Here is a 21,264-nt window from a genome sequence, read left to right on the forward strand (position 1 = left end):
CAGTTTCTGCGGTCATGGAAGATGAACGTCGGCCATGATTTCGGTGCACGCGAGCAACGTGTTTTTGTTGTTACGTCACAGGGTGTGAATAGCTCAACTGTGTGGCCGAGACTATTCGTACCGGGGGTGCAAATAGACACTCCGTAAAAGTAATTTGCTCTTACCAGTGTATTGCAGTGTGTAGGCCTACTTCATCCATAGCAATCCCTGCCCATCGGTCCCAAAATGTCCCATTAGAAAGTCAATACCGTAAACATATTATTTGTAGATCTTTACAATTATTCCCTGAAAGAACCAAGCAGGCCTGCCTTATTGCACAATCCAAATTTTCAATTGTCAACAATGACAAAGTCATGTTTAGCGACAGAGTTTGAGAACGGAAAAACACAGATGGCGGAAGGTGAGGGGCACTCGCCGGATGTCAGTCTTTATCCTGGAAATGTATTTCTGTTTATCCAGACTAGTCAAACACCAACACACCCCTCCATCCACTTAGAGGAAAAGAAGAATTTCTGATATTTCACCAAAGCCCACTTTTTCTTCCTTTTAACAATTAAAACTTATTAGTGATTATTATAGGTAGAAGTTAAAACAGCGGATGTCAGCTTTTGTTGCTTTTTGATGTTAAAGATGTTAATCCATTTCTCGTTCTGATACTCAAATTTATAGGTCATGTTTCTCAGTATTCGATTAAATGTCTACCAGCCCATCTGTCTGGGCTTGATCAATACTGTTCCATATTTAATGGACACCCAAAAGTTTAGCTCATGCAGTCTGCATAGCTAATGCATAGTAACAGACTGTTATGCAATTTAAACAGGGGATTTTTAGTATTAATACTCAGCATCAGTAGACTACAGCTACATCTATATCTATTCATCACATTTTCCAGTATACTAGATTAATATTGTTATAAGACCCTACATTATAATAACACAGGATTAACCCTTGTGTGGTGTTCATATTTTTGTTACACAGCCAATGTTCCTTGGTCTGGTGGACCCACCACATTATTAAGTTTTTAAATCAATACAGCCATAACAATTTATGTAAAAATACTTAATAGATGTTTACTTTAGCTCAATTACCAATGATATATACATCATATATGGTTCATATTTGCCATTTACCCCTAAGAGATCACATTTATGATCATATGATCGTCTTTGTTTTTTGTGAGAAAATGAGGAAATTCAATTATAAAAAAGGTAAAAAATAAAAAAATAAATAAAATAGAAACAAGATTGATCATTATTGGTGCTTATTTCTTAGAACTTAATCATAACATGTGAAAGTGCTTGAAATGTAACAATTTTATAACTTTGTGTGGGAATAGCAAATGCAGAAAGACAACATAGTTTCATAGTCCTAGTAGACCGAACAACACCTCGTAATGTGTAGGGGGAGGGGGGGGGTGTACCATGTGCAGTTAATGAAAATAAGTTATTTTTTATGTTCTTCACAGAAAATGAGCCAAGGCCAATGAGTTTGAGTTAGAATAAATAATAAATAGCATAATTTTTCTTTTAGCAAATATTGAAAATGGGTCCCACAGACCCGATCACCAAACAAGGGTTAAATAAATTTACTTTCTCTGATTGACTCAGAGTCAAAATAAACAACCTGTGCGTGATAATGTGGGGTCCGGTAAGAAAACTGAGATCAGTTTCCGACGTGACTCTAACTGGATGTGCCGAGCATCAAGATCTGATTGGCTGAGGAGCGCACCAGCTCTGAGTAAAGCAAAGGATGCCAGAGTGCTCACAGGCAGTGCATGGACGGATGCAAGCAGAGGGACGACGGCGAGACTAGGCACACGTTGTTGTTATTATTATTATTATTATTATTATTATTATGTTGATTATAATGCTTCACAGTTCAGAGTAGCCTAGCCTTGAAACTTTGAAACATAGGCTATAGGCTATTACAAAGGGGAAGCAAGTTAGGCTAAGTGTGATGTTTTGGCTGCATGTTGTAAAATCCATCTTACCACCACCGACACATCCTCTCAGGAGTGATGGGTTCTAAGTTGACCAGACAGAGAAGTCTCGATTTTGAAACTAAAGTGTCCAAGAGAAGACGCCAGAGGAATGACTGCCCGGGAGAGAGCGAGAGAAGTGGCGGCAGAGACTTCTTGTTTACCTCCTTGATGCTCAAGTCCGACAAGCTCCCGGGGATGCTGCGGAAAACCAACCCCAGCCCATATGTCAGACGGGTGGCTTGGATCCGAGAAATCCAGAGGCTTCTCCGGGAGCAGAAGATGGAGCAAGCAGCCGAAGTGCTCAAACTGCTGAGAAAGGTAAGGGGGCTGACATTATTTTGATAATGAATGCGAGTTTGTCATTACTTTATTCTGACGTTGTTATTAAAGGGAAAAACGTGTTTAAATTGTAGCAGTAAGTGGGGTTGGTTTGCACGTGGGCAAAAAAGTTTCACGAGTTAAAATACATTTAATTTTGTACCTGCAAGTCATACATTGGTTTTTATATTTAAAGCAAGTTTATAGGGTAGCCTAATCTAAGTGCAGATGCATGCAACTATGTAGACTATATTACAACAGCAGTTTATTAATTTATTGTGTCCTTATTTCAATAAATCTGACATGTTTTGCCCAGAGGTATTGGACGTGCCTGCTATATCCAGCAAAAGCCCTGCTAGATTTAAACTGATGGAACTCATTGGGGAATCTGCAGGTGTCAGTGTGTTAATCTTTATTTTAAAGTTAAAGTCATTTAATTATTTACTTTTTGCAAGTTCTCATAAATGCTTCCCAAATATAAGAAGCCTTACTGACATAGACGCTGTACTCTGTCGCCTTCTTTTAATATTCCTGAGGAAAAAAGAAACACTTATAATGAGACGCTGGTTTAAATCAACCACCTGTTTCTTCTGAATGGCTAGGAAGTTCAGCTTGTTCATGTTCTGAATATCCAATCAGCTCCAAACAACACAGAACACTGAGTGTATTATATGTTCGCCCTTTAAAGGTCCAGTGTGTAACGTGTTTAGTTGTTCATTATCAAAATCTGTGTTGCCCGTTCACAAACTTGTCCTTTTTCATGAATATTTACCACCACCATCAATTCCAAGTATTCCTTTTGGCTGGAAATTTTACATTTGCATTCATTGCTTCATATTCATGCGCCATCTTGAAATACATTAGCCGGTAAGGGACATGCAGGACATACTGCTCCGCCTTTCGCGTTTCCGCTGTCACATGATAAACTCACAGGTGCTGCTAATGCTGCTAATGGGTATCGTAGCTTCCCAGCCTGGCAAGTTTGAAGAAGGAAACATGGAGGACCACACGTATTCAAAATCCAAATTTCAGGAACAGGAGTCTTCTTCTTCACCCAGAAAAAGAAAAAGGATATTGAAAAGGGCAAGAGAACAGCTTTTTGAAGCGTGAAGGCTACCGTAGCTGTAATACGTACTTTGAACTGCGTGGCGCGAGAGAGAGTTGATTGTGATATATGATCTCAATGCTAGATGGGAGAAATTCCTACGAATTGGACCTTTAAATACACCAAAACCAATAAAGACACAAATGAAGGTAACAAGGTCTTTTTCATGGTTAAGGCTACAAAAGAAAAGTAAATAACATAAATGAATGGTAAATCATATCATTTATCTTTTTTTGCCATTGTTTACTGTTTCCTGTGTGAAGGAGGCTTGAAATATACACAAGAGAACATTTAAAATATCTAAATTCACATAAAAAGAAGCGCTTTATACAAACTCAGTTGATACTTGCTCGTGTGGTATTGTATTCTAATCTCTCCACTATTGCACGGAATTGTGCAAACACTTCTTTGTTGTCAGTATAGTATAGGTACAGTATGTTTATTTCTTACATTTGAGTCTCATCTGTTACACTTTCCCATGTAACACCTTCCCTGGTCTAATCCTTACTTTCTAAAGACTTATCCAAACTAGAGAGAGAAAAAAAGAAAAATAGTTTTAGAGCTCAGCTCAAGCTTTTCACTGCCTTCTGGTAGCTGTGCATTGATCAAAGGAGAAGAGTTTTGAAGTTCAGACAAAATCAGTTCTGATCAAGAGGGCCCCATGTCATGCAAACTCCCTGCCCATCTGTACAGTGCTGTAGAATAAATTACACAGATGTGTGCAGATTAAAGCAGGAAACAATGCTGAGGAGAAACTACGGGTGTCTGAGAAGTCTGAATTGAAGACAAATTTGGAGGTATCTTCTGCTCTGCCCAAGAATCTGTCCTGTCTCTGTTTGTGAAAGCAGTCCTAAAGTTGGTCAAATTAAAAATCAATTGCTGACATTAAGAAAAACTAAGAGGTAAAAACAGGAAAGTGTACATTTTATACCTAAAAAGATTGTAAATATCAACATGTACATTTGTCGGTCGTGAGCAGTGGCAGCTTTCTCCATAGCTCGGCATTTAAACTGCTCACGAAGCACGAATACGCTCTCCATCACTCACTGATGTGTAGCCAGAGAGCTGCTACCGCTGCATGTTGTTGGGGCGGAAGCCAAGTGTCTGACTAACATTACTTCAAGATGGTGGGGAAAAAACAACTGGCGGTAGATCTCCTGTTGTTGTTCTTCCAGCTGCAAAGCAGCTTTTCCTCCTGCGACGGATAGATTTAGAGATAATCACCTTGAGATGATGGATGCTGGAATACATTTCTTTCGCAAAGAGGAAGTCATTACAAAGAAGAACCAATAACACCGGCCCCCACGCTCTAGCTGCATCGCAGATCTGCCTTCTGGGCCATTAAGTTAATTAGTTTGGGATCTTCTACATATTCAGTAGTAAATAACAAGAATCAGCACATGTCAATTACGCTCTACAATATGCACACTAAGTAACCAATGTGCAGCGATGGAGAGGACACCAATTAAGATGTTCTCTGTACTGTATGAAGACCATTATGAAGTCTGAGGTTAGATGGCACAACACACATATTTAATTTGTTTATTTTGTTCAACTTAAATGCATCAATACAAAACTGCTCTACAGATTTTGGTACCTCTCTGATCATATTATTATTCATCCAGTAATACACAATTAAGGTAGGAATATGCATGTTTGTTTATACTTGTTAACACTTGTTTTGCACAGATATAACGTGTTAATTAGTGAGCTTTGGAAAGAGCCAGATTAGCTGTTTCCAGCCTTTCTGCTAAGCTAAGCTAACCTACTTCATATTTCGGCCTGGTCTCACAGAATTCCAAGAAATTAACACCGCATTATGCCGTGGTGGCACGGAATGTGTGAAAATTCCGTGTGGCCACCACGGAAAACAATGCTAATATAAAGTCAATGAGAAGATGACGTAGCTTTAGGAGCGACTACGGTAGCGAGTAGTATGAAAGCCCGAAAATCCGCGTAGGGAGGTTGGTTGGGATGGGGGATGGGTCAAACAACACAGGACTTTCACCTAGGAGACCGGGGATCGTGTCCCGCATATCACGTTTCATTAACCCAACCCGTAACCGTCTCGTTGTTGTCCTGCATCCCATTGTTCTTTTCCTAAACCCAACCATTTATTGTTTTCCTAAACCCAACCTATCGTTGTTGTCCCACGTGTCATGGAAACGTAAGCCCACCCACCACCTTTTCCTTAACTTAAGGGGCCGTGTTCATTTCACGGAATTCTTCCGTGGGCCCATCACGGAATTTTTTGCGATTCCGTGGAGCTGACACAGATTTTCAGTTAAGGGGCCGTGTTCATTTCACGGAATTCTGTGAGATCGGGTTGCATATTTACAGTACAGACATGAGAGTGGTATCAATCATTCTATCTAACTCTCTGCAAGAATGGGAATACGTTTATTTACCCTTATGTCAAACTATTCCTTTAAATAAGATGAGCTTCTGGTATACTTCTCACAACCTGAGATCATTTGAAAAAGTGTCTGGCACTTAACTCATGTGGCCGGTAGCTACATCATAAATATCATAGGACTCTGGTGAAAATGAATGCACTGGAGTGAACATTAACGACTCACTTTGTAGATAGTGAATTATTTCAATAAAAATACTGATTCCTTTAGATTGGAAAATTGGATAGAAGTACAATGTGTATTGAAAGTTCCTTTTCATTTAAGGGACATATTGTTAATGTGAATGTAGCAATATGAGCAAAATGCCCTGTTAAGTACAGTATCTCACAGTGTTCCTGTTAGAGTGTACAAGAAGAAACTATTTCTGTTACATTTGACTGAGTTGATATATTAAATTCATCCTATACTTGTCAGATATCCTTGGCAAAGCATAGTTTCTGCTGGCCAGGCATTTTTGAGTACTTTCTCGCGTCACAAGATGCAGTTTTGAATTTATACCTTTTACTTTAATATGATTGCATAAAAGGTCACAACATTTTGTCAATCCAGGAAAGAACATGTATTCCTTCAGTCAAAGAAAAAGCAACAAAAAAAAAGGAAAACTGGACACCTGACAGCTTTGACATGTTTCTTACATTGAAGCAGAACACTGTGGGACTGGATTTGTCAAACTGCAATATATTTAATAGGATTCTATTGAACTGCATGTGTAGGATGATGTTCTGCGGTTCGAAGCTCGTCGTTTTATCCAGACTTTTTGTGACGAGGCAGAAGTCAGATTAGATATGCAGCTTTGACGAGGACATTTGTAGGATCTGAGGGCGCGCAGGCATGTACACCGGCATCCTGTCAGTGACAAATAGGAAAACATTTCATGCTTTTATGATTAGGAATCAGTCAAATTAATCCACTGGATCAGTATGTGTATTTAAAGATGTGCTTTGTGAATTCCCTTCATATCTGATGCTGCAGCTGCACTACTTGTATCATCATAAAATAATCTTCAAATTCCTCTGTGCCTCCATTTATGGACCCATGTTGTACCCTCAGTCTGTGTGCTAAATGAGGTTTATTGAAGGGAGGGCTGGTCTGGAGGATAGTCCAGCGTCAGGGAATCCCACAGAGCTTTGCTGTAATAAATCAACTCAAAAGCTGGAGGAGGAGAAAATGCTGATGGGGGTTTTCCGCTTTGCTTCCACTGTGCCTCTAAGTGTTATGGCTGTCAGAGCATATACAGCATGTTTTACACTGCTTCCACCTCAGGCCTGCTTTTTGAAAAGCTTTTCAGTTCATATAGAGCTGATAGTCTTTCCTCTTAAGCTCCACAGCTTCTAGTTGTATAGCTTACAACAGGATGGTGGTCCAGTGAAACATGTTTGTTAGTCAGTAGCAGCAGTTATGTCACTGGTATAACAGCTTGTATGAGTAGAGCAAATCGTCTTTTAACAGTTGTTATGGATTAGGAGAGAAATGCAGCTTTAAAAGAAGAGATTTCCTTTGACTTTCTTTCCTCTTATTCCCAACCTTTCATCTTCTATTCATTTTGTTTCATCTGCTCAGTTTCACGTCTTCCCTGCTGATTGTTGTTGTTGGTATCTTCTCCGAAAAGGCGGTGGATTCTGGTGAGGCTCAAACACTGAGTGTTAACGACATGTCGGCACACGTCAAAGTGTTACCTGAAGATGCAACATATTTACATTCTCACTTCAAATGGAAACATCCTAAAGATGATGTGTCCTGGTTCCTGGTTTTATTGAACTGTTCTTTACATCACACAATCTTTAACTTCTGAATGCTGAAGATTGAAGGTAGAGAGCGGAAGTGCAACTGTTTCCTCAGACAGTTTAGAGTTGTGTTTTGTGAGAATGATAGAGTGTCGCATGGGCTAAAACTACAATTGAAACCTACAAATGAGATAAGAGCAATAATATTTGAAGAGAGACCACACAACCTTTATCTTAATCTTTACCCCGAACGTCTCCCACATCCAAATACATGCACATAAACACTCTTCCCGCCCCTAGGTGGAACGCACAACTCCGATAGCAAAAACCTATCAGCTTACAGCGTGATAAGAGGGCAAGATGAAAGGGGATGATGAACAAAGCTCATAAACATTGACTCTATTTTCATTAACTTATCCATGAAATGTCACTTGAATATTAAATTAAGTGTGGCTCAAACATGTCTCTTTTAATCACATTAATTTCTGAGGGTCTACACTGTTAGTTTTAGTAAGAGTTAACCAAAACGCTTTGCTCTCTCTTCTTTTCTCTCAGGATTTGGGACTCCAGGGAACGTCACTCAATGACATTTTGTATAAGAACGCAGCTTTTCTCAACCTGGTGGACCCCATTTCTCATGAGCTGCTGCTCAGTCTCGCCCGGGACCTGCAGTGTCCAAAAAGGGTGAGAATCCAGTATGATACAGTTTGTTTTAAACTGTTACATTCATGAATTATGAAAAAGAACTTCTACAGACGTCACATTAATTAAACGGGGCAAGGTCTACAATTGTAAACAAAGGAGAGGCAAGCTGCAACATGTCCGCATTTATTAGCCACGCCTAAGTGCATGTGCATATTTGTTGTCATGCTGTTGTGACAACAATTGACTGTCAGTTTTCTTTGTCCAAACACAACTACAGAAGATTTAACAAGCAATTAAACTTCAGGTGTTTAGCCATTGGCATGGATAACTAATCAGGTCTTGGTGTTCAATATACAGTAGGTGTGGCCTACTCAAGAATGATGAGACCGAACACAAATCAAATTATTTTTGTTGTTATTCCCCAACTGAGCTTAAAAAAGAACAGCGTTAATACAGATGTTTTTATATTTGGGGATTTAGGACAATAGTTACAACCAAACAGAATGATAACGTTTCCCTATTTCCTTGTCTGACAAAACCATCAGCTTTAACAGTTCTCCTTAGCACTTGATGAACACTGGTGGGGGCTACCCACAGCAACAGTACCCAGGCTCAAACTCATATTGCTCAACTTCATTAAACTAAACCTCAGACATTAGCTAACTCTAGACAACAGCAGTGGCACCTCTGTAAATAAAGAAAATAAAAAACATTTGTTAAGTTCATTTGTTAAACGCACAACTCATAGTCACTTCCAAATAAAATACTTTGATTCCATGAGAAATATAAAAAATACCTTCTTAACCACACATTCTCCCACAAACATTCTTACAATTCAGAAACAATTTTCAGAAAAATATAATTAACTCACTTTCACTCCAGTGTGCAGCCTGTGCTCCAAGATACACACACACCTGGATTTCAACATGCATATTTCTCCCCTCTAGATTAAGCAGAAAACATACAAATGGACGTAGCTTATTTAAACAGTCAGCATACATTGTTATGAGATAATTCTGCTTATACATGTACTTCAGCATTACTCACGCCAACCCCGCTGTTCAGTGTTGCCCTCAGCGTGGCGGAGATATGTACACAAAACTCATTTACAGATCTACAGAAATCGTCAGGAACAGAAAATCATCATTCATCAACCTTAAAGTTGCTCGAAATGATGTGACGCGTTTTTTAGGCTATAAAATTTTTTGTCACATACAGCAAACATCTCCTCACTATCCGCTAGCTGCCTGTCCTCGAAACACACTGTAAAAAAACGCGGTCTCTGTAGACAGCCCAGGCTCCACAAATGGCAACAAAAACAAACTGCGCCAACCTGCACAATGAACCATAACAAACAGTGTTCCAGCAAATAACCGACAAGAAGGAGTTGTAGCCTAAAAAACACATCACATCACTTAGAGCACCTTTAAGTCTTCTAAATTAACCATTATCTCATCTGCTAACACTAACCATTTTGGATATTTACCTTACACATAAACATAAATCCACACCACGGCAGTCAGTCACCTACTGGTACTACAACTTCCTTGTTTCTGGTGTCTCGGGAAAAGTAGGCGCTAACACAAGATTTCTCTTTCCCGCTACTCATAGCATAAGCAAGCAAACTACATAACACTTCTTAGGGAGAAAAGCCTTGTGTAACCCTTGTTCACCTGGCTACATTGGTGACATATTCACTTTTATTATGTAGGGATCCTGCATACTTTTCACAGATTCTGGCTTATGTTTAACAAGGGCAATGTGAGGCTCAGGAGATTTGAAGTCAAGTTTTATTTATATAGCACACACATTTGCTTTACAATGTGTACAATGTGATTTTACATCCATAATTACAACTGCTATCTTCTTTGACATTGCTCGCAGAGAGTCTAGTAAAATAGTACTGTAAATATCAAGAATGAGTTCATAAAATATTCTGACTGATTTTTTTTGTATAATTACTTACATTTCAACATGTCTTTATGGTTACATTTACAGCATTTTTCAGCCAATTCTGACTGATTTTTTTTTTATAATTACTTACATTTCAACATGTCTTTATGGTTACATTTACAGAATCTTTCAGCCACAGTTCACAGTGCATTCTGGTAGGTTTCTCCTACCATGTTTCATTTTTGAGTCTGCAAGTGGAAACGCTGCACATGGAGGACAATGTGGGGGTCGAAATGAGCGCTACCACTCAGCCCAAGCTACAAAGGGGACACCTGCGTGCTGTAGGCTGGGTAGAGAGGGAAGGGATGAATGGTAGGGCCAATGGGAGGCATTGGGTCAGAGTTTGGCTCTGCTGTGGCACCATGCAGTCTGTCTTCCCTGCTGCTCATGTGCTCTTTAAGCACATTGGCAAATAGTAACAGCTGTGCTCCAGGACATGCAGCTGTATGAGAGTACCTGCCTATAGGTTTCTTCATACTAGAAAGCGTGGGTAGGTGCCCAGTGGTCATCATGCTGAGGTCAACACAGCTGGCAGCCACGGTCAATGGCACCGATTCTTGTGGGGCAGCTTGGCCTTGGCACCAACAATGAGAGCACTTTTAGGGCTCTGACAGCTGGCAGGTGGCCAGTGGGATCAAACTGGAGTCCACCGAGTCTCTCTGAAGTCTATTGTGTCCCAGGTAACAGACACCTCTCACTGTTTGTAAGTGACTGTAGGAAAATATTAAAGGGGGAAAAGGTGGTCCTAAGCCTTCCTTTGTAGTGAATAGTTACATAGTTGCATCAAAAAGACAGCTTCCATTTGTGCCATGAGTCATAACAGTGCATCTTGCTATATGCAGAAGACAACAGTTCTGTCTCTGTATTAGGATTTTATTAATGTGCACATTGGTTGGGCATATTAGAAATTTAATTGAGATATAAAAGTCTAAATTGGGGTGCATGAATAAACAAGTTGTACCAACGTCTCAGCTATCACTCTCAAATTGGTTTACAGATATTACTGATATGAACAAACCTTTTGCAGCAGCAAAAACATTAATAATTTACATTCAGTTACTCTTTATCTGTTGTGCAATTTGAACTTATCAATTATGCATATTAGATGAGTTCAGATTGATGTGGTCAATGAAATAAAGGCTGGCCCTTTAAGATATAAATCATGATTTATCCAGACTGGGAGTCAGCTCATCTACTTGTAGCACGGCATACAAATCCAAGATATTAAAATTCAAATTACATTTCAAACTAAGGTATAAGGGTGAAGACACCACAGACACAGCTCAGAGTGGCTGTAAAACACAGAGCCAGCAGCAATTACAGTTATCTAGAGTCTGCGGTTAACTCTTTTAGGAAAAGATGGGTTGCCTTAAGATAAAGTCACCGTGGTCTAGCTTTTACTTACCAAGTCCAGATGATAATCACCTGTGAGAAACTCTTATCTTATCGGTGTTTGTTTTGGCGGGGAAAGCCCAGGAGGATGGGAGGGAAAGTGAAGAGCTGGCAGCGTTCTCCTGACTGGCTGGCGACCCATGGCAGGATACTGTGTCAGACGTGATGAGGATGTAGAGAGGCAGTGTGCTTGATTTCAGGCCTGGCAGCTGCTTCTATGCCCACACTGAGATTTATTTAGATTATATATTCAAGGACATTAAGGGGTTAAAAGATGCATCATTTGTGAATGCTTTGAAGCGTATGGTCCTCAGTTTTATACAGTTTATTTAATATATGTTGTGTTTCACTCAGCTTTACAGACCCATGATTAACATCTAAGAATGCTTATAGTGACTTGACTCATGTTGATCCTTCCAGTCCACGGATTCACATTTTCTAAGAATATCTTCACATTGCGAATCAGTATGCGCAGCTATACCGTCGTGTACAGTCATCCAAGTGGCTGAAACAGCAGCATTGAATGTTTTGAAGTATGAGGCATGTTTGTTGGTTGTCCTAGAAAAGAAGTGACAATGGGAATGGTTAATCGCCTTAAGGTATATTGCCCCTGTCTTTTTTTTTTCTCTCTTGCTACATTGCCTCTTCCTTGTTGTCGTGTTGTACCATTAATTAGATTTACCCTGCTCAACACAACCCATTCCATTTAAAGTCTTTGACGGAGGTGCGAGAGAGAAAAGAGAAGGCAGAGAGGAGGGGAGGGGGAGATATGGAGCAAGAGGAAGGCAAAAGGGAAAATAAATTAATGTTTCAAGGCAGAAAATGTTTGAAGCAGCTGTATTCAAAGGACAAGAAAGAAAGCCTGTGACTGTTCATCGGTCAGTACATCTAAAGTTTGCAGGAAGAAAGAAAGGGAGATCAGACATCCAGCATTTATATATGACTGTTACCCTGTAGACAGCTCCTTTTCTACCTTGTCATATGCAAAATACACCGTTTATTGGTTTGTTTGAGTGATTCCTTAAATGTGTAATGGTTCAGTTGCATTTATTCATGAGCAGTCACTGTTTTTGATTTGTTGTATGAACTAGATTGACATTTGTTATCCATCATTCGTCCTATGTGTGTTACAGGAGACCGACTCGTTCAAGTCCACCAACAAGATCTGCCGCCGGCTGATTTACCACCTGACCCCTCACTCCAAGTGGACGAGACAGAGCGTGCCCAGGAGGAAGTCTCAGGCCTGGTGAGTGTATCCTCTTTGCTGCTGCCTAACGCTGTCCCTGCCACAGTAAACATATATTCACGATAAGCATCAGTGCAACTCATGAATCTCTGTAGAGCCTCTCTGAAATATTAGTTGACATAGAGGAAGTTTGAGTCTTCTTTGAGTTTCTGGGAAGATTTCCCTTCAGTATTTCAAGGTTCTAATCTGTGGTAGTGTGTTAATTGGGGTTGAAGGGTTTCTTGTGATGTTAAAATGATTGCTTCCTGGGAATATATCACTCTTTTTGCAGGATTCCTGGGATTGCTCGGCACAAGTGAAAAACTACTGTAAAAAACAGAACTGTGGATAACTCCTCATAAAATGCAGTTTATTCTCATTATCAATATTGTTTGGTTATGTGGTAATTTGTTTTGGTAGAACAACAATTCATCTTTAATTACTATATATTTGAGGTGGAAAACAACACAATGCCAACCATGCAGAATATTTGATCCTCTGTTTTTCAGCATGTCATCACTTTTATGTCTGAGTGGTTATAATGGAAGTTCTGACCATCTTGCTGAACTGGGTCTATTACTGTTGCAGTGGCAGCAGTTAAAGTTGGAGGTCTGCATATCTAATTAAGTCACTTGTTGAACAGTCTGCATATTTTACATTTACAGTTTTTGCACTCAACTTTGATTTAATCTAAAAACATATTTTGCCACACAGCTGAAATGTGAACTACCAGCTTGAATTGGAAGAAAATACTGCAGATGAAAAGTTGATCCAGTTATATTTCTGTAATAACGTTGATTTAAGGTCAGACTATATCTATGACAGTTGCTTGGGTGCATTAATGAGGTCTGAAGAGGGCATAATTGCTATAATACATATGTTACTCTTCAGTATCTGCACACACAGGGCACACGTATGCTAAACCTTCCAGGATTGGGTATTTGTGCTGGGAAACAGAAGCAGATTTTAGTGCGAATTCCCAGGAAATACCAGGTTGTCACATTATTATTTTCATTTGTTACTTAAAGGGGAAAGAAATCCAGCCACGCCTGAAATAAAATCCTGACAATAAAAAAAAAAAAATGTAAACGTGGAATTGATTTGTATTTGTATTGTATTGTATTTGATGTATTATAGATATGATTTTCAGTTTTTTGCCTTAATAGATTTATTTTTATTTGTGCATTTTTTCTTTTCTTTTTTATTAATCTATCATATTAATTTAGTCCTCCAAATCACATGACCACATAGGTTGGTTGTTCCTACCCTCTAATTCAACACAGGAGCGTTTCATTAATTAAAGTCCTAGCGATGGCATGAAATATGACTCGAATGAGCTTTTTCCGTTCACGGTTTTAAACAAATCGTTTATTTTGTGAAAAGTTTAAAAAACTACTTGTTTAGGTTTAGAAAAAGATCGTTTTGGTTAAATAACATTACATGACATAATTATTCACGTGACGGAGAACGTGACGTAGTTCCGTTTACTCCATAAAGTTAAAATTACTTGCTGTTTACTTTTATTTTCAAAAGGAACACGAACATTAGTCTCCTGTGTAACATTCCTGTCTTTATTTGATCGGTCCATCACCCCTCCCACACACCCTTCAAGATCTATTGCGCAACTATTTTATATCATTAAACGCCTGTTACAGTCCAGCCATTGCTCAAATTCCACAAAACCCTCTCTGTATTTCTCAACATGGCTATGTTTAGAAAATGGTGTAGTCCGGCGACTTTCGCACGCAGAAGCTCAAGTGAAGATAATTACTTTTTGTTGTCATGGTTTTGATTTTGCAGTCCTCTCGTTTGCTTTATTATGCCTGTGTCTAACTCTGCTGTCATTTCAGACCCTGCCACTTCCACCTGCCTGCCCTTCCATCACTTGATTCACTTCACCTCATCCTTCCCACTCAGCTGTTCCCCATTCACTCATTAGCTCCTTAGCAGTATATCAACAAGTCATTTCCACTAGCCCTCTGCCAGGTTGTCTCAGTGCTTTTGTCCTAGCTTTCCAGCGTCTTGTTTGTTGATCTGTAACTAGTTTTTGAACCTGTTTATGCTTTTTGCACTTTGCCTCAGCGTTACCCTTTTTGAACTTTTGCCTGCCTGCAGTTTTGCATCAAGTTAAAGACATTTTGCATCTACCTTTTTTTTTTTTTTTTTCTTCATGAGTTGTGCTTTTGGATTCCTTTGTCTCAGATCCCTGACATCTTGTGAAGAGTGATTTTAATCTTCCGTGTCCCCCTTGGCTAAGTAACAACTGTGTGGCTGAGGGGTGGGGGTGGTGTGCGATCACCAAGGCTTGTGTCCTGTGGATGCAACAACAGTGCTGTTGTCATTACTTAGAATTCCTCATGGGGACTTCCTGCTTTGCCCTCATCATAATTACAGCCTAACAATAAAACATAAATATGGGTTGCAATCGCTGCTTGTATAAACAATTGTATAGGGTCGTTTTTAGGGGCAGGACAGTCTCTAATGTAAACTTCTATTTGTTTCTTAATACATCAAGGTTTATCCTCCATACCAAACTGTAGTCAGGTTTTAATTGAAGGTCATCAAATCATCAACCTGTGTTACTGTGTCTTGCTAGGATGATCCGTCCATTTACGCATTAACCTCTCAGCAGTAGATACAGTTTCCCGTCTGACCCGAGACTGTTGTGAGAAAAACAGCCTCACGCCATCTCAAACACCACCCGTTAAAGTGATTTGTCTATGGAGATTTTATGTTTTTCTAGATCGACAAACTTGTCTCCGAGAATGATCAGGAGCAAACAAGAAACTAAAATTGACACTAAAATAAGATGCATGACTGTACTGCAGGCCATTAAAGGTCAGATACTGATTGTCAATGCTTGAGTGACATAGAGAAAAACCAACAGAAACGCTAAACAAATAAAAGTACTCTCTGACTCAAATTAAGTAACAGGTACATTTGCGGAGACGTTATGAAAGAAGAAGAAAAAACATCTCTAATGATGATCATGAGGCTTCCTTTCCCTGAGCAATTAACCCAGATTGAAAGATTTTTTTGACAGCGTGAGTTAACTTCCCGCCCCAGTCTCTTGGTTGCAGTATTTTGAAATAACACTCAACTGAACAACAAGGCAAACTCTCCCAGTGTGCTCATTAGTAAGCTCTGTCTCTCTCCCAGCCTATACTGCAAGCATCCAGGCAGCAGCCTTTATTGTGGGACTCAAACTAGGGCTTCCTTTCTCTGTGAATATGACACCCACTAAAATGAGCAGAAAGTAATGTCTTTGGATCAAATTAAGCATTAGGACACAGTTTACATGGTTTCACGTGCTTTTCAGTTATTGCATTCTTCATTACTGGGTATCTCTCCTTCTCAGTCTGTCTTGTCCTCTCTCACCTTTCTGCTCTCCCTTTTTTCCTCCCCCACCCCCAAGCCCTCCATTTCTCCTATTTTAAAATCCCTTCCTTGCATTGATTTTCCTTCTCTCCTCTTTTCCTGTGGGATTTTTCTCTCCTTCTTGCGAGAGTCCATTTTGTTCAACAGTTGCCACACAGAGCGGGTCTGCAGTTTGAGCTGAGGCTCTGGGGAAACACTCTGTCAGACGGAGAGAAAAAGGGGGAGGCGGAATCACTGTAAGGTTGCCGATAAGAAGTCGCGTATTTCCCTCTCTTCCCGCCTCGCTTCGAATCGATCGTGAATTTGATCTCTTCATATTTAGGAATGCAAAAGCATTATAGTATCTCCAATATTGCATTCTTATTTTCTTCAATCAATATTGAAAAGTCTATTTGATCAATTGAGAAATGTGCTGCAGCCTGCTCTCCAACCAAGGCTCAAATTGAATTATGTTCATGGAATATATGCAATTGGTTGAAAATCTTGAAGAGATAACACATAAATCATGATTCAAACTGTATTACTTCAGCCTGCTTTGCTTTTATAACACCGTAACTGAAAAGCAAGTGTGTCAGACTTTATATATTATCAAGGCAATTTCATTTTTTCTCTGCAGCTGCATGTGCCAGGTTTCTGAGAAGAACAGTATTGCTGAGTCCCCAGAGGAGCTTTTAATGTTATTGTAATTGGTATTGAATTTCAGATTAATCAAGCTCACACTTTTTATGACGCTAAAATTGCCCTTCCAGCACATTTTGAAGAGCTTGGACTCCGATTGCAGATGCTATTTCTTTCATTGCTTGTCTTTACTGCGAGGCAGTAATTGATCCGAGGCTCTTACAGCAGCTATTACAGACATCTTCAATACATTTAAATAAATTACTGTGGTTCAAGAAGACGACTGAATTATTTCATTCAGAGTTAAGCTTTGTAGAGTGAAGACACTTTAAGTATTGAGGAAAGTCTAAGTGCATCTGGCTTCTTTTTTGCATAGAATATACTGCTCAGCAGAATAGCTGACAGGATTTAGTAAGGTGCCAAAATGTAGTCGTGCAAGTCTGTTGATAAGAGTGAAAGAGACAGCTGTTTGGGGCGGTCTAATCTGCTGTGGGTGAGCTTTGATAGTTTGTCCTGATATTTGACCCAGACCTCACACTGTTCGGACTAAAGTGCCTTTCCTCCCACGGTTTGGCATGACTTCCACATAGTCTGCAAATTTTAAGAGTTTAGTATAAAACAAACACTTCCCCCAGATAACAGTCAGAGGCTAAAACAATCACTGCTCTGTTGATCTCGCTGTCAATAACATGTTTTAAAAGACATATTTAATGTTGCACAATTCATACATGGTGAAATACAACAGCACTTCTCACCAAGAAGATGAAAAACATGACCTAATTGTTCACTCTTTAGATTTTTAACAAAACAATTTTATCATGTCTTGTCTTTATCATCTTCATTATGCAAACAATGATAAACAAAACCAGGATTATGAAAAAGATTGAGTCAATATGGGATCTGTCTGAGTCTGCTGATCTCCTGCTTGATTTCTCATCTGACCTACTCAAACCCAGTCTCAACATGACGAAGACGCTCCTGCGTTCTACCTCTCCTTTCCATCAGCAGTGGCAGCACCACATTGACCCCTCCATAGACTTCTCACGGCTTTAGTACACTTCAAACGTGACTGTCGGATTGTCAAAAAGCATCTAAAACCCCCACTGCCTGGCTACTGGCAAGAAAGCCATCACAAGGAAATGGCTGCAGACAAGCCCTCCAACAACTGATGACTGCACTGCAATTGTCAATGAAATAAACTGTTTGGCGAAATTGACCTTTACTCTTCAAATTCTTTATGCAACAACTACATTTCATAAAATCTTTAGGACAGCAGGCTTAGTTGTGCCCATTCTTAAGTGCTATAAACTCTTTTGCCTTAATCACTTTGTACAAACAAAAGTTTGATTGAAGCATACTGACGTGTCAATAATTCTGATGTGACACCAGACAATGTTGCCCATCCTCTGTGTTGCAGCTACAGCCCAAACTTGCAGGTTTGGACTCGATAACAATAAATGTATAAGATCACAACTTTTTTCACTAGAGATTCTGCTCTTCTCATAAGTCTAGAGTTATTCCACCCAGTCTAGGATGATCTGACTTGCCCTGGAAACGAGCGCTGACAACATGCTTTTGGCTCATCCAGAACTTTTCAGTCTGACTTTTCCTACACCTCCCAAAATTCCCCTACATCAAATCACCCTACCTCCAGTGGTTTCCTGTGCCTGCTTACCTTTTCAAATTCCATGATGATAACCAGCAGTATGAGGCTGCTACAGTAGCCACAACTCAACACCTACAAACCATTGCCTATCATGCACACCAACGTGTGACCTGCATCATGATGCTAACCAATTCATCTCTTTCTCATTTATCATCGGAAAATCCTTTCCAATTTTAACACGATAACCAACTTTTTCCTGTCTTTCATCATAGGCTAAAAACATCTTATTTCTTTAAGTGGTCCCTCACATCTTCCTGCAAAAATAAGCCAGTAAAAAGCCGTTGAGGCATCTTGGCTATGACTGTATTTGGTTGAGCAGTGAAAGTTTTTTCATCTGTATAATAGTCGGGATGCTTATGATCACTTTTTCAACTGCTTTTCAACAACTGTATATTTCAAGTCCAGATCCCGAGACAGCTTTTCACCAGCTAATCACCAGAGAAGTGCTCACTGGTATTCTCTGCAGTTTCTCCCTGCTCTGCTCAGGCTAATTTGCTCTAATCTTCCAAGAAATCCCCTCTACCTCTCTTCCTCGCTTTTATTCTGAGCCCTTCTCCCTTACATGATCCTTCCAGAGCTACAGCAACATTGTCAAGGCACTACACCTTCCACCTTTGCAATCTGCAATAGTGTACGTGTTGGTAACTAAATTTAAGCTTACTCTGCCGTCCAATCCTTCAAGACCAGTGAGATAATTTACAGTTATAATGATAATGATACATGATATTAAATAGAGGTAAAACCTCTTAAAGGTCCTATGACATGCTCTTTGGATACTTTTATATAGACCTTAGTGGTGCCCTAATACTGTATCTGAAGTCTCTTTCCCAAAATTCAGCCTTGGTGCAGAATTACAGCCACTAGAGCCAGTCCCACAATGAGCTTTCCTTAGTATGTGCCATTTCGGTGTCTGTAGCTATTGAGGTGGAGGGGGGGCAAAATGGAGGGTGGGGGTGTGGCTTTGACCAACTGCCACTTTGCTTGTTTGAAAGCCATGATGTCTCTCTCTCAAATTGTCTAGGAGAGCAAAGCAGAGAAAGGGGAGGTAAAGATTCAAGATTGGTCCATCTGAGCTTTCATTTTCTCAAAGGCAGAGCAGGATACCCAGTGCTCGGTTTACACGTATCGCAATTTCTAGCCACTGGGGGACCATAGGCAAACTGGGGCAATGCTTATTAATGTTAAAAAACCTCATAAAGTGAAATTTTCATGTCATGGGACCTTTAAGATTCTTGACTTGCACAACAAACCAGCAACACTAGTTTGCTAGCAAAGATGGTGTCTCAATGTGCTTCTTTTTCATGAGGTAGAGATTAGACTAGAGACTAGCTGTGTGTCTGGCAGGCTCGGCCTATCGGTTGATCTAGACTGAAATATCTTATCAACAATTGGATGCATTGCCATGAATTTTTGTACAGACATTCATGGTTTCCAGACACTTTATCTTACCAACTTTGGTGATCCTCCATCCTTTTTCTCTAGTGACATTTGTGGCTCAGAGTGAAATGTCTCGACAACTGTTGAATGGATTGCCATGCAATTTGGACATTTATATTCTCCTTTGGATTAATTTTAATAACATTTGGTGATTCCATAACCTTTAATATATGCAAAATTTTGATTAATAACCAAATACTAGCATTTGGGTTAAAGCACTGCTGACAGCCTCACAGAGCCTGTTTAATTTTTATTCAACCAGAAAGCCTCTTGAGATGCATTATCTCCTTTAAAAGAGAAAGCAGGCTCAAATCTGAAAATATGACATATCATGAAAAACACACATTCCATATCACATTCACATACTGTATAGCACCATAAAATATGACCAGAAAGTAATCAAAGCATTTGGCTATTTAAAACTGTAGGAAATACCTTACATACAGTTTTCGGTGTTGCCTGTAAATTGCCGGGTACAGTCGTAAACCTGAAGTTCCACGGCAATCTACAGTGCCACTTGCTGACGGAAATCCCACTTTTCATGCAGTGTTGAGCCAGTCTACCACACAGTATGTTCTTACCTTGGGTGATGCCCCAATAATAATAATAATAATAATAATAATAATAAGCTTACAATCTGATTAAGCATGGTCTCTGCAACACAACTGCTGTTCCGTGGCTGAAAAAATGAACGAGATAATTCTTCCTTAATGCATTTACTGTACATGTGGCATCCGTACACTGAGCCATGTGATATCTGCCTTTGACACATGTATGACCTATTCCTGCAGCCAGGTCACCCCCCTGAGGTGCGCACTGGAAGGCTGAACAGGCTGTGACTCAGCAGACCTGACCTCTGAAGAGCCTACAATGTTGACTCCTAAGGCGAGGGCAAAAATCTCACACAGGGAAAGAATATTTGAAAAGTATGAGTTTGTGTTTTTGACTATCACTGATGTCTGGTCTTTGAAAGGTTTTGTTGCCTCTGCTCATATTTCCATTCAGAGATGAAGTATTCCACTTGACTGCACACTGCTCTCAGTCTGCTCAATCTCCTTGCTAGTTGACCTCCACTTTTAATAGAGACATAAAGATCCAGCCACGTCCTTGTCTATGAATAATTGAGGGTTTCCCGCGGTACAGACGGAGATCCTGGAGGATTAGGTGGAGGAGGAAGAGAGGCTCAGTATCCATCGCTCCAATCTTCAGGGAGCAGGGCCATAATGAAATGATTAGATGTGTTGATCAGTAAATACGAGGTCGGAGGTGTTTTTAATTTAACAGACATTTTTAAAGTTGAGAAGCGCTGCTTTAAATAACAGCATTTTGAGACTTCTTTGTTTTTTATCATCATCATCTAGCATTGATTTGATTTTAACTGTAAATCTGAGATAAGGCTGCTGCTGCT

At 39.7% G+C, this 21,264-nt stretch overlaps 1 protein-coding gene across 1 annotated transcript in view; it reads left to right on the forward strand.

Annotated features, from left to right (window-relative positions):
* The first annotated feature begins 1,783 nt into the window (after positions 1-1,783).
* Positions 1,784-21,264, forward strand: part of lrrc75bb (leucine rich repeat containing 75Bb) — a 31,324-nt gene continuing 11,843 nt past the window's right edge. The window contains exons 1-3 of the mRNA XM_028602238.1: positions 1,784-2,299; positions 8,098-8,226; positions 12,666-12,778. Of these exons, the coding sequence (XP_028458039.1) occupies positions 2,018-2,299; positions 8,098-8,226; positions 12,666-12,778 (524 nt within the window). The 5' untranslated portion in view covers positions 1,784-2,017. The remainder of the gene's footprint in view (positions 2,300-8,097; positions 8,227-12,665; positions 12,779-21,264) is intronic.

This window comes from Perca flavescens, chromosome 16 (assembly GCF_004354835.1).
Source record: "Perca flavescens isolate YP-PL-M2 chromosome 16, PFLA_1.0, whole genome shotgun sequence".
Classification (NCBI taxonomy): domain Eukaryota; kingdom Metazoa; phylum Chordata; class Actinopteri; order Perciformes; family Percidae; genus Perca; species Perca flavescens.